Raw genomic sequence first — 14,836 nt, 5'->3', positions numbered from 1 at the left:
GAACAGTGGAGGTTGATGTAGGGTAAAATTATAGATTTTGGCAAGATAATTATTTCACTTTTCATTTTTTTTATTTTTAGAATATTTTGTCGGTTTTTGTAACATTAGCAGGTATAATAGATTCAAAGCTTACTTCAGAATGCACTTAATTACATTAGTTCCTCTCTAAGTTTATGAAATTGTGTTAATGATTTCTCATGGAGAATCAAATTTGAAGCATTTACAGTTCTTTAGGTAAATGTAACTTAAACTGTATTAATGAAAGCTAACTATAAACAACAAGGATTGATTAATAATTAAAAAGCCAAATTATTTGAATTTACAATGATAACTTATTGTACTTGCCTATACAGATAAACATCATAAAATTATCAAAGGGAATCCTGAGGTCAAAGGAATGTTCAGTGAATTCAGATAGAGAAAAAAAATGACTAATCAATGAACAAAAGGTTTTGCTTAAGTCGTCACCTATAAAACAAGGTAAATCAATAGGGTCGTTCACTGGGACATGATATCTTAGTTCAGCAATAGAATCGGTATATAGATGAGAAAGATAGATTAAAATGAAAAAAATCTTCCTCTTTCTATCACAGTTTAAATAAGAAAAAAATGTTAAAATTTTCGCCCAATTTGCATGAGTTGGTGACGTCATTACCCAATGAAAACGCTTACAATTGTGATTAGCTCAAGATGACCTCACTTGTGACTCCTCAGAATGGTCCCAGGCCATGACCTTATTTCTGAACTCTTTTACCAAAAATTGGATCTCAGAATATATGTATGTAGTATTTTTGCATACATATATGCATCTTGAAGTATGGAAAAGAAAATACACTTGTCATGTTCCATATCGACACTTTGTTTCCAACCATGGTTTCAACATGAAAATGTCATCATCAAGGTATATTCTTGGATACTGATAGGCATTTCCTAGGCAATGGCAAACAACTGTCAATACCATGGTCAGAAATAAAGTATTAGTGCGGAACATGACATGTGAATTTTCATTTCCAATTTTGTGGTTCCACACGGTAAAACTGCAAGCATTAAAATCATTGTTGGGTCATTTCAGGTTCCAAGAATTTGGCATAATGTTTTATTGGTCATCCTGGCATCACAATGAGTTCAACCTGACTTTGTGTTCTCCTTGGGTAGAATTGCAGTTCTTTACTCAATCAAAGAAAACTTTTCACTGAGGGAAGGATTTGCTTTTGAGTGTCAACACAAATCCCATGCCTAAGACCGAGGTGTAACTGGGATGAGGTGGAATGATAGGCATGATTTCAAGACGTCATCAACTCTTCTGCGAAAGGGTTAAGATTGTTGATTTTTTTGCAGGGAATATCTTGAGATGAAGGCGTCTGATCTAATTATGTAAAAAATACTGGTCTCTTAATAGAGAGTTGCTTCAGGCTTGATCTGGTGGAAAAACAGAAAAGTTATCCTTTTCCTTCACCGTTGTGTCAGCATCTGTAGTTATGGATTCGTGGCGTAAGTCCACAGCTTCTCTCTGATTAAAATGAGCTGCATACTGAACTTCCAGTTCATATAATCGTCCTTGTCTTTCAGTTTCTCCACCAAAGTGGCTAAACGCGAACTGTTAGTTGCCGACATAGTTAAACTGAAACACTCGCACCGATTAAAAAAAAACTTTACCACGAGACAAAAAATATAACTATTTCTAACCGCATCTCTCTACATTTCAATCTACCCAGGCATTTCGAAACGTTCTGGACCCATAACCTGTTGGGATGTTTCATATAATGCCATAATGAGAGAGATTATCTTGGATTCGCATTTTGCGTAACAACATGTTTATTTGACACAACAGCCATTACACAAGCACTGTACCAGAAGTACGAAAAAAAAACATTCTCTGAAACAAAAGAGGAACAAAAAACCATAGAGAAAAAAAAAACACACCTTGGCGGCAGTTTAAATTCACAACAATAACTTCAGCCATCGCCCCGGGCAAACCCTCAAATGCTTACATTGAGTGTATAAGCAGACTACACCGGGCATGTAATAACTTCGTACTCAAAGATGAGGGAAACTGCGACAAAGACAAAGTAGAGGAGAAACATGGTGAGTCCAAGCCCCTTGTTCATTTTCCAGCCGAAGCAGGCAATGGACATGATGACAAAGAGCAGCATCATGAACAGGATGACAATGGAGCACACCATCCCGATGCTGTTCACCTCGACGGGCTGACCGTAAATGATGCCGTACAACAGCCAAGGCACAGGTAACCTGCAATCGTTAATAAGCATTTAATCGGGTCAGATTTTTTTAGCATACATACTCTTAACTGAAGTTCATATTGCTCTTTGAAGAGAATTTTTTAATAAATTACCCATGGGAAGGCATATATCCAGGCTTTAGGGGCTTTTGACCCCCTGAATTTTTTCCCTAGCAGAAAATACCCAAAAAATATCTACTGAAAAGCCCAGGGACATCTCTAACACTCCATTTTTTTATATAGTAACACTTCATTATGCCTCTCAACTAATGATGAATTAAATTCGTGGCATTATAAGAACAATTCATAAAGCCAACTTAATTCAATGTGTGGTTTTCCAATGTATGCAAATTGACAACAAAACATAAGTATAGGCAACCCATACACCATAGCAACCTCCTGAAGAATTTAAGTATACCGGAACTAGCCACTGCGATAATTGTTATGGGTGTCACACGCAATGCACAAAGGGGAATCCGGGTTTGAATCCCGGTCAAGGGGAATGATTTTTTCTCTATGGATTTTTCGCACAATTTGTGCATTGCGGGTGACACCCGTAAAAGTTATCACTGTGGCCAATCCCGGTATAACTAAATCAGTCAAGAGCGACTGCCTATACGTTGCCAAAGTTCAGGCTTTGCTCTCTGGCTGTGGCGCTGCGCGCATGATTTGAACTGCTTGTGGCATCATATGCTCAGCAGTCCATACCACCTTGTCAGGTACATATAGTCCTCAAATTTGCACTGAGGGTAAAAATGCCTTGGTAGCTTGACTGGCTAAAGCACTTCACCAGAAATCGGGGGAACTGGGTTCGAATCCCGGTCAAGGCAAATAATTTTTTCCCTGTGGATGTTTCGCACTCCTGAAGAAAATTACTGGCTACATGCCTGCTATGAATTTAGTAAACCCATGGGACCATACCACGAGTACCCATCCTCCATGTTAACTGGGGCCCCCCCATACTTAAAGTGGGGGTTTTTCTCCCATTTTCTTTAACTTTCACAAAACTTAATCAAGCCTAATTTCTGATGAAATTTTTATATAACGATGAAAGGGATGCCTGATGCCGTGTGAAGTGCAGCTGCCACAATTTTGATTTGCCAATTTTTTCAGGGGGGCCAATAGGAGCCAATGACTCTAACAATTCCTACCCAACCTAACCTTTGGTTTCAGTCAGTTACTGAGAGTTTATTAGCTGATGAACACAGTAATTTATATTTGTTTGAGTAAGAGAGCGGGAATGTTTAGATTGCATGATGCTAATGCACATACTGGATTTTATGAGGGCTCTCTAGTAAAAGGAACCTTGAATGTGACCAAGAGAGCGTTAAATTTTTCATAAGCTCATTATTGGCCATTTTTAAACCCTTCCTCTCTATGTAAAAAAAAGAAACATTTGCCAAACCCCTCCCTCAGCCTACTGATTTATGAGAGAGTTTTCAATTTTTTATAAGAATTTGATTTATGCAAAGAAAACAAAATATTTAAAGTATTTCATTAGAAATATCATACTATTATCACAAAAAAATTACATCCTAACCCTTGCTCCCATGGATAATGAAAATTCAGAAGATTTAAAGAAATATCACTGTTCTTGCTCTTTGAAAATATGCATAAGAAAGTAAGACAGATCAGTGAAAATAAACAGAATTTTCCCTCTGCCTCACATTCTTGGAGTAAAACTTAGATTAGTGAAATTTTTGTCAAAGGATCATAGTGGGCCTTCTATAAGTTTCTGTTGGAAACAGGCTGTGATGGCATAGCTACAATAATTCCACAATTACCATATATATCTGATTATAGTCCCTGCTTTTTTTTCAAAAATGCCTGTGGTAAAAGTAAATGAGGGGACTATATTCCTACACATTTTTAAATTTCTTTTCCCAAAACTGAGCCTTAAAATTAGGGGGGGACTATATTCAGAGAGATACTATTCCAGTCCTCCCAAAGTAAAAAGGACTGGGTCGCTACACTGCTACATAACACTGATGGCTGCAAATCCTCAAGGATAAAAGGTTGGCCTTTAGGCAAATATGTTTATGAGGCCAGATTATAAATCATTCACATAACAAAACTAAAACGTGAGCAACCAAAAAACAGCCAGCATCAGGCACATAGCCAGGAGGGCGGATCATGGTGACTTCAGCCCCGCAAAATGTTTTCCTTTGCTGCCACTACCCTCAATACAACTATGTACTGAGGAGACACTAGTCCAGGGGCATCTATCATCTCTACATTTTTTGACACTGTTGTTAATTTTCATAATGTTTGCCATAAAAAACGATGAATTTTACTTTTATCACTATTCAAATGAAATATGTAGCTGACTTAATAAAATGTATGTTTTAACAAAGCATGCATATTGACAACAAAATATCAGTATACACATTACCCGCATTATACCCAAGCACCTTCTAAGATGTCAGTGATTTATAAATAAATTGCAGTACCAAAACAATATCTATTAAAAAAAACCTTTTGTAGTATTCTACATCACTTACATATTACAGCATTGCTTACTACTGATAAATATTGTTCCTTAAAACACATATAAAATAAAATAAATGTAGTTTTCAGACTTCTTAGGCATAAATGCAAAACATTAACCTTATCTTGCAATTTTTGACAAAATTAATATGTTCTACCCTTAATCAGTAAATGTAAAACATTATTAAATAAAATTATTGGATGTTATTAAAACATAAAGATGGGTTTAAGCTGCTTTAAATTATTCTTGATTGAAGACAGTTGGCTAGAAACAAGACTTGAGAGAGTACACAATAAGCCTACTCCATACGATGCGAAACATTTCTATCAGCAGATTACAATGTAGCAGCACTGCACAGGGAGGATTGATTTACACGTAAATAGTTGGATGTAGTTAGGATTTTTACGTCATTCAACTGGGAAAAGTACTTAAGTAAAGGTTGGACAAGAAATGCACTTGTAACTGATAAGTCCAGGCTTTACTTTGTGAAACCTCTCCATATTGGATGTAAAAAAATAGAACTTTGTAAGGTTCACTATTATAAAAATATGCCATACTTTGGGATGAATTTCATGTAATCTTTAATCTTGTAGTTCAGTTTTGCTGCTAGTTTGTGTGTAGGTGAAGGAGTAGGTACTTGAGATCACTGGCCGGATTGGGAAGTTAGCTTTGTGTAATTTGATCAAACCATACAACCGGGTTGGGAGGGTTTTTTTTGCAATAACCAATTCTTTTCTTTGTAGCTGAACAGTCCGTTGCTCCTGTGGATCACGCCATGGGTTTCCTTTTGGAATGAACTCGTGGGATCTTTGGGTAGAAGTTTGAATTCGTTGTCTCTAATGAAATCAAGACACTTATCGACATAATCATTCCTATCCAATATCACTATGGAGTTCCCTTTATCTGATTTTGTGATCACTAGGTTTTCACTTTTTACTGAGTTTGCTATGCTGTAAATGGTGGAGGAGGAAGTTACATTGTTGTGGTGAGGGGTATTGGTGGTTGTGAGAATGTTTTCCATAATTTTATCTGCTGCTAGTTGTAATAAATAATAGTAAACCTTAAAAAGTTTTATTTTTTTTACTTCCAAAATCCACTTGTATTCATGCTGGGTAAACCCACTTTCATCATACAACTGAGAGAGTCATAAAACCGCCTTTCATTAGGTTCAACTGGATACAATATAAATGTTTTGATTATACCACTTTTGATATTTTTAGTCTCTCAGATTACTCCACTGCACACTACATCTAATCAAAGATATCGCTTGCTCATTATTGAACAGAATAAAAATATCATGAGCATTTGGTGATATCATTGGCCCTTTGAGTGGCATGCAGAAATGACTCATTCCACGCAAAAATGTTGAGGTCATTTCATAGAGAAAAGCAGACCTCTTGATAAATGTCTATAAAACTTTATTATTCATCGTAATTTTCTGAAAATTTTACTGCATATCCAAAAATATGAAATAAAAGGTGGCCTGAGGTTGAAAAAACAAATCCGGAATAAAATTCAAATAAATTTATTTAGGTTAACAATTGAAAAAAATAGAGTTGCTCATGGCAATGCCAGGACTTTCACATAATCGAATCCCCTGCAATAACTATATATCCTTAATGCAATTGTGATATGTGATTGTGAATTCTAGGAACATATAATAGAAAAAGGACGAGGACAACGCGGTGGTAGATGGAAAAAAGTCAGAAATCAGAGGGTAAAAATGCGGCCTGACTGGGACTCGAACCCAGGACCTCCTGGCTGGCGGCCAGGTGCTCTACCAGTTGCGCTACCAGGACGCTTGGATTTACAATGATTTTGGCGGGGGGTTTATGCACAGAAAACTCCCTTTGCTTTGGCCCACAATAGTAACCAATAGATGGCACTGGGGCAGCTTACCACTCACCATCAGAAGAAATGGACGAGGACACAAGGATGAAAGGAAAGATCCACACTCACACAGCAGTGGGAAACCTGACCTGAGTACCTTCCCTCATTTAATCCTGTGATATGTGAGAATTTTCAACTTACCCAACGGTGACGTCGAAGATGTTGCTCCCAACTGAAGGCGAGACAGCCATATCCCCAAAACCTTTCCGCGCCACGATCACGCTTGTTATAAGGTCCGGGATGGAAATACCAGCTGCCAAGAAGGTAAGGCCCATCACCTGTGAGAGGGAGAAATATTAATGCATTGTTCTATCATTGCCATCTCCAGGCATTACCCCTTTGAACATTTTGCCCAATTACCTGGGAGGAAAGTTATGGTAATAATATGTTCTTGGAAGCAATAAAAAGTAAGTATTTGGAGTACAAAATCCTAAAATTTTACAGAGATACGTGCCAATGATGACAACTCCTTAGCCTTTTGTATGGGCCACCATCAAGTAGGAATAGGCAGCGATCCACAGGATGCTCCCAATGAAAGTCACGGGGAAGAATTTTTTTCCTGGAAAAGGAGGAAAATGACTGCTGATAAAACATTTAAATTATAAAGGTGGCCTAGAAAGGAATATTAGACACAAAGTCTAGCTATTACAGAGATAATTTAAATTTCACGTCATTAGTTGATATTGACTGAAATGAACTGATGGGATCAATGAAAATTTAATTCTTTCTCCTCCTGTTCAACATACTCTAAATGCACTAAATTTGTACCCGAAAGCATTGATTTCTCAATGCAGATCCTCAATCAGAAAACATATACCTATCTGCCGAAAATATGATACACCCATTCAACTTTCAATCACATCAGTCATTTTCTCATCTGATGGTCAAATATGTGGAGTGGATGTGGAGTTTATACAGGGTTGGGCAAAATACTCGCTCTCCAGTATTTTAAATACAAATACAAAATACTTGAAATGTTAGTATTTTAAATGCTATTACAAAATGAATTAGAACATATCCAACAAAATACTTATTAAAATACTAAATTTTAAAATGGTGAAAATACTTCAGCAAAATAAAACCCTCCCATTTGATTGCATGAATCCTCGCATTACATTGATGCCAACCAACAAATATCTAATAAATAGACTAATCAGTAGTTTTTCCAAATGTCAACAGTGAAGAACCAAAAAGCTTATATCCCATCTTACTTTACCAATTGAATTGCTGATAAATTGCGCTTGCATATCTATATAGTTTTTTGAACTATGTACTCAATAAGAGTATGTTCACTTAAATACACCATTTACATGAAATTCACTACTTTTCAAAGCACTTGATCACTAACCTACCACATGCCGATATCCCTCAGTAGTTTTTAGAAGGTTATTTTTGAATTGAGGAATATTCTTGTTACGTGTGTAAAAGGTTATTCAATTTCTTTTTATTTTTGGAAATAAATTGTTTATGCCATGTAAAATAATTCAGAGTCATCTCTCGACACTCCATCCCCATATTTCAAAATTCAAATCCCATTTATATAACCATCACCGCGAACGCAAAAAGTTCCTGAAGGTCCCTCCCTTTGAAGATATTTTCTCTGTAGTCTACTCACTGGTAGCTAGGTCACAGTTTTGTGTTGGAGCCCTTAGTCGCTCTGATTGTTCAGGGTGTGTCACTTTCCTTTCTCGTCTCTCTTCGTGCGGCATTATTTTTCACGAGGTGGTCGTAAGGGAGTGGGGAGGAACGTGGGGGTTGAGTCCCAGTCGTTAGGTCTGTTTGGCGAAGCAACCAAGACGGCGATACACAGGTAAGCCGCACTCAACGTGTACTGCCACATTATAAGAATCTTGCAAACGTTTCACCGGGTTGACCCGCTATCCTCAGTGCTGAAAGTGGACTGCTGCAGGCAGATCCTTCAGTAGCCCTCCTTGGTGAAGTAGTGGGGGTGGAAGAAGGGGAAGGGGAGAGGGGGGAAGGGAGGGTTGGGTTTGCTTTGACTCTTAATGGGCAATGTTTAGCCCGGGCGTTTCAAACGCCTTTTCAACCCAAATATGGGCCATTTCCCTCGTTCTCACCTCGATGATGGTTGCCTTCTCTGGCAGAATTTCAATGATAGTTAGGGAAAAACATTTATCAAAAGAACTGTTGTGTGAGGCAGTGTGAATGGGGATGGGTTCATGAAAGGGGGGGGTTTTGCAGGAGTGCCTGTGGTTGTTCATTCGGATGGATATGGGTGTGGTACATTCTCCTATGTAGTACGAGGGGCAAAAATTACAGAACAGCTTGTAGACAACGTTGAAGGAAGTACAAGACGGTGTGGAGGAGGATCTATTGATGACAAGTGAAGTGGCGGAGGTAGCAGAGGGCAGCACTTGCAACGGGGGCGGTTGCATGGAGTCAGGGAGGAAAGTGGGGGGAGTGTGTGCCGGAGGAGGGGGCGGGTGGATTTTAAAATATTACCTAAGTTAGGTGCTCTTCTGTAGGCAATGGAGGGGCAGGATGGAAGAAGAGCAGCTGTGGTTTTGTTTTTGCTGATGATGGGGTACAGATCTTTTAATATTTTTTAAATTTTTTGAGTGCCAAGGAAGAATGTGGTGGTGAGATTAAGTTTGCTAGTTTGTTCTTTTTTGGTGCGTGGGGTGTACTGTTCGGAGGGAGAGAGTATTTTCTCATTTAGCAGGGATTCTGGATACTCTCGTTTGAGGAGAGCATGGTGGAGGTTCTGTGTGGCTCTTTGAGGAGATGGTGAATTGTTGCAGATGCGATGGGCACGGACTGAGAGGGAGTAGGGGATTGCGTGTTTGGTGTGAGGTGGATGGCAACTGGTGTAGTGTAGGTATTGTTCATGGTTGGTGGGTTTTTTGTGGATGGAGGTGCTGAAGGTATTGTTTTCAAGGCGGATGTTTATGTCAAGGAAGGTAAGGGAGGAAGCAGAAATTAATGAAGTGAAAGAAACGGATGAGGTGGAGTTGAGGGATGCAATGAATGTGTCAAGCGAATCACGCCCATGGGCCCGTAGTAAAAAAATGTCGTGGTATAATGTGCGTATAATAGGCACCTTGGCTTTATTACGCACTTGGCCTATTATACGCACCTTGGCTTAGGGCGCCCTCTGTCCTCTCTGTATACTCTGTGGCACTATGTAGTGAATTATCGACAATTCCAGAGGACTCTTGGGGGCCCCCTGAGCTCGGGACCCTCGGCGATCGCCGACCAGCCAGACCGCCCCTGAGCAGGCAGATTTCACTCGGGAACATCAATCTGAGCCTTAATTAGAGTGGTGGGATAGCGAGATTTTCACTGACGAGAGCAAGTACAACATATTCCGATCCGATGGTCATCAAATGGTGTGGCGTCCGAACAATACTGAGCTCGACCCCAAGACCTTGACAGCAACAGTGAAACATGGGGTTGGTCACGTGATGGTGCGTGGACTCATCTGGAGTGGGTAATTTGCAGTTTTTGAAAGGGGTCATGTACCGCAAGGTCTAAATCGACATACTGAAGCGGATTTTTTTTAAAGTACTGAAAAATGGGACTGAGAAACATATTTACATTTTAACAGGAAAATGATCCAAAACTCAAGGCAAAGAATACAATGCTGTGGATCAAGCATAACACACCCAACACAGTCGAACACCCCTCCACAATCACCTGACCTCAATCCGATAGAGCATCTGTAAAGTATTCTGGAGATACAAATAATGTAAAGGAAATATAAAACGCGAATGACCTCAAGATTGGCTGGTTAGAAGAATAGGAAAAAATACCCACTATTGTCACATCAAAATTGATCCATTCAATGTCAAATCGTCTTCAGGCAATCTTGAAAACCAAAAGGAATGCCACGAAATACTAATTATTATTGCGCAAAGTGTGCCTTATGACTTCATTTAATATTAAAAATTCAGATGCCCGAATACTTTTTGTGCGACACATAGGTATGAAGTTATTTTTCTATTTTGTTTCAAGTTTCGAAAGGTTATTATTGATTGCTGTTGCTGCAGTGCATGCATAAATAAAGAGCGTCTATAGTACACACTGAGAATCATTCCAAGCCCAAGACATAAGCGCAACACAAGGAAAATGAAAATTTTAGCTGGAAACAAGGGCTGTCCGAATGCTTTTTGCAGCCATTGTATACGGACCAATCCCTGCAAACATCCCAATTTTTCTTCTGAATGCAGCTGGAGATTCATTGAAGAAATCCAAGTGCGTAGCAGCAGCACTACCTGTTCTGAGAAGTCAGGAGAGAGCCCGCTGTGAAAAAAAACGAAATTTTAAAATAGTGACTTGTGAAACACAGACGCATTTTCTGCGCGCAGCGGAAAAAACCTTTCGCTTTCCATGAGACTCATTACCCATGCTTACCCATGGTGTAATACGTCATAGTCTCAGTAAATTATATTAACTTGAGGAAAAACTACGCAGTCGAGTAGCGGTATTCGCCTATTCATTACTTTAAAAAGACCGGGAACCGGGAAAATTTTTGAAAAATGGCATGCCCGAAATACATTTTACATCATTTTGTCACTTAAAATTTAACTTAAAGTAGATGTAGTTATTACAAGTCAAAACTAGACGATATCTTAAAATACTTTTTTTTTAAATCTAAGGCTTTTGGGGGGATGTATCCCCCTTCCCCCCCATAGTTACGCCACTGCAACATGAAGAAAATGAAATTTTAAGCTGGAAACAAGAGCTGTCCGAATACTTTTTGAACCCACTGTATATCCAAAAAACGCATGGCTGCAAGTCCCAAATATGTGAGAATTTTGAGTTCTATTTATCGTAAATCACTGTTAGCACTCTTCATTGCAAAAACGTCCATCTCGCCCGCAGGGTATTACTTACTCCCCGGACCCAAGTCATGACACCCCACCAAATTTGATGCTAATTGGAGTTAAGGCTCATTAACCCAGGGGAGGGCGTGGGTAAAATGAAACATTAGTAATTACGCGTTGGGTGTAATCGACACCCGAAAGAAAATGTTATTTTCTCTTTTCTTGGAGTGATAAAGTTATGCTGCGTTCTTTTTAACGCATTACTCCCCAGACTCTACGTAGGGATTTTAACTTCGGTTGTTTCGCATTTTCCGATGTATTTTGGTCTAATTTAGATGAATTTTTGGAATAAAAATATGTTCATCACATTTTATGATTTTCACAATGCTGCGTATACGCAACGATGGGAAAACTCGGGTAAATAAATACAAAAAAAGTAATTTCTAAAACTTAGGTTACATCTTTTACATTTTATCTTGATTTGCCTACTCGACATCTTCGCCGGGAGTTATCAGTATTCCTTCGGAGGAAATTCCCCATTCTGCCTTTCAACGGACATGCTGGGGTATGTCACTTTTCCTAGGGTGTCTCGTATGTGTGCATCGATTTTTATGCCAAACGCCATCAGTCATAAAAATACAATTATATATCAATGAAAATGTTGGTGGAAATGACAAAATTAGGACTAGAGATACTTGATAAGGTTAGTAAATCGAAGAAAAAATATTATTAAATAGAGACTTGCTCTGAGAGTTAGGATTCAATAATGTTGCGTTTACGCAACGCTGGGGATTAATTGGTTAAATAGGTCCACCGAATTAAATGGATACTAATAATTATTCTTATTACATAAAGAAGAACCATACACCCCGCGCGCCCTTTCCTGGGTACATCTAACATGAATGCGATTTAGAGAAACCCGGTCCTTGATGGAATGAATCGCGAGTGGTCGGCACAATATATGTTGAGGTGATAGGTAAGGGGGGGCGAGGCCATTTCGGCCCCCTCCTACTACGTGCCTGCCCCTAGCTCTAAAAAACCTAGCAATCGTTTGCGTCACTGCATACCTACACAGCATGGGCGACGTTTAGGGGGGGTGTGGGTGTGCCTCCAACTTAAATGGTAAATTGTCAGAGATAAATGCGAAACCTTTACATTCAAGTGTAATGGAAGCAAAAACATCAAAAGTTTAAATAAGTTTAAAACATCCTCTTCCAGGGGAGGGCCCCGAAGACCCCCCTCCCCCCGGTTATACCGGGGGTATTCCATAACCCCTAAACTCTCTAAACTCCGCCCAGTACAAAGATGAGTTATTTTAGATGTACCAAGATCAGTACTTTTATTAAGAGAATTGCTTGTGAAGAAATTACGGAATGAGGAAGGCTGTACATTCGTCTTCACTTTTTTCACCATCTTTCGTTTTTATTTTGTCTCTGCCACGTGTCTCACAACTGTCAGAGAAATATCTCATTCGAGCTGTTAGCACTAATGCACTTTCTCCGCATGCCGAAAAGAACCTTACCGTTTCCCTGAGTCTCCTTACTCATGATCCTCGTGACATGAACTTTGGAGATGCGGGGAAATGGTATCTGGCATTTCCCAACTTGTGTAATACGTCGTGGTCTCCATTCGAGCAGCTTGAGGAAATCGCGCGCAGATGAGTCGCAGTATTCGCCTAGCCCAGGGGTCGGCAACCTTCAGAGTCGGAAGAGCCAAAAATTACAATTTTCAAAGTTTTAAAGAGCCACAAAAATTTTTCTTGCCAACAGTAAATAGCACTCGCATAAATATTTTTTTTTCATAAAAAAAACGAATCTTTTTATTCATAAGAAAAACATCTATTTATTATTATATAATTAGTGTATTTTACAACAAATTAGGTAATATATCAGGTGTGTGTAAAAGTCTTTACCGGATTTTTCAATAACACACGTTATTTAAAGTATTTACTTAAAATTTATTCAATCAAAGTATTGACCATTCGATTCTATACATCTTACCATCTCTGAAGTAATTTATGGATAACATTCTAAAAGAATTGTAACTCCTGTGAGTTAAACCATTAATTAACCCATTTTTTAACTTCTTTGAAATTGGTAAAGTGTTGCCTTGCAAGCACATGTCCTATCGATGTGAAAATAAAAACAAACAATAACATACATTTCAAAAATTTAAACTTTATTAAACAATGTAACTTGTACTTAAAAATAAAAACAAACAAATTTAATGGGAGCGTTGGCTTTCCATGGTTTTAGAAAGTTCGGATAAATTTGGCTCATAACTTGTTGTTTTAAGTTTCATACACGACTCCAAATTTTCATTTGTTAGTTGGCTTCTTACTTTTAATTATATTCATGCAAGAGAACGCTTGCTCGCACGAATATGTCGATCCGAAGATTGTCAGTACTCCAAATGCCAACTTCTTCACCTCACTGTAGCAATCTGGAAGACTATTCCATGCGTCGAATATAAGTGCCTCAACTCGCGGCAATTCTTTTAAAGCTGTCCATTTTTGTTGCGTTACGTACATATATTTCTGGACCTCCAACTCTTCCAACTTGCTTTTCAACTCTGTAAATTTTCCACTCCACAAAGCTTTACTTTTTAAATCGATCAATTGCATTTCTAAAGATACAGTATCAACTCCAAATGGTTCAATGTGGATTTCGTCACTATTTGTGTTGAGAGGATTTACTATGAATGCTAGAGTGGTTTTGTTGGTTTTAAATTGCTGAAATCTGTCAGCAAATTCATCTTTATTTTTTTTTATAACTGTGCTGAAGTAAATCGTGTCAACAGTTGCACTGGTTTTATCGCGATATTGCTTTAGAAATTGAAAATGAAGCAATTTACCGCTCTGAATATCTTCTGCAAAAATAGTTAATTTTTCTTCGAAACAAACTAATTCTTCTACCAAAACATAGACTGGGTTTCCCTTTCCTTGCATTTTAGATTCAGCTCGTTTTATTTTGCCGTGAAATCTACCATGAAATAAAATTTTTGCAACCATTTGCCGTTCTCTAATTCAGGGTGATTAATGCCTTTTTCATTGAGGAATGTATTTATTTCATTTAAGCACAAAGCAAAACGTTTCAACACCTCACCTTTGGAAAGCCATCGCACTTAATTGTGAAGGAGGTCGGAATACTGAGTCTCCATTTCATTTAAGAATTCTTTAAACCGACGATGGTAGAGTGGAGTTTTGACAAGATGCTGTTAACAATCTTGATTACAAAATTCATGACCTCAACTATTTCGGCCGGAAATGTTTGGACACAAAGCGCTTCTTGGTGTATTATGCAGTGAAACGTAAGAATTTCGTGATTTGTTTTGCTCTGAAGAATCGTTGTGGCCCCTTTATTTTTTCCTGTCATAGGTACTTTTGGCTCCATCAGTTGCTATTGAAACGATTTTATTTAAATCAATCTTCGA

At 38.4% G+C, this 14,836-nt stretch overlaps 1 protein-coding gene across 2 annotated transcripts; it reads right to left on the bottom strand.

Annotated features, from left to right (window-relative positions):
* Positions 1-1,213: 1,213 nt before the first annotated feature.
* LOC124171791 (sodium/potassium/calcium exchanger Nckx30C-like) lies at positions 1,214-7,878 on the bottom strand. 2 transcript variants are annotated; one of them, XM_046551111.1, is made up of 3 exons: positions 7,072-7,878; positions 6,759-6,895; positions 1,214-2,250 (listed from the first exon to the last, which is right to left on the bottom strand). In XM_046551111.1, the coding sequence occupies exons 2-3, from the start codon at positions 6,890-6,892 to the stop codon at positions 2,010-2,012; spliced, it is 375 nt and encodes a 124-aa protein (XP_046407067.1). In that variant the 5' UTR covers positions 6,893-6,895; positions 7,072-7,878; the 3' UTR covers positions 1,214-2,009. The 2 variants fall into 2 exon arrangements, with proteins under 2 accessions (XP_046407067.1, XP_046407068.1); XM_046551112.1 differs by lacking the exon at positions 7,072-7,878 and adding an exon at positions 6,978-7,054.
* Positions 7,879-14,836: the final 6,958 nt, after the last annotated feature.

This window comes from Ischnura elegans, chromosome X (assembly GCF_921293095.1).
Source record: "Ischnura elegans chromosome X, ioIscEleg1.1, whole genome shotgun sequence".
NCBI classification, from domain to species: domain Eukaryota; kingdom Metazoa; phylum Arthropoda; class Insecta; order Odonata; family Coenagrionidae; genus Ischnura; species Ischnura elegans.
This window is presented reverse-complemented; position numbering and strand designations above follow the sequence as displayed.

Bases quoted from the DNA above. Each gene is read 5' to 3' on its own strand.
- LOC124171791 (XM_046551111.1), bottom strand. From the start codon at position 6,892: ATGGGCCTTACCTTCTTGGCAGCTGGTATTTCCATCCCGGACCTTATA. The intron at 2,251-6,758 runs GTAAGTTGAAAA...TAACGATTGCAG, and splicing joins ATCTTCGACGTCACCGTTGG to GTTACCTGTGCCTTGGCTGT.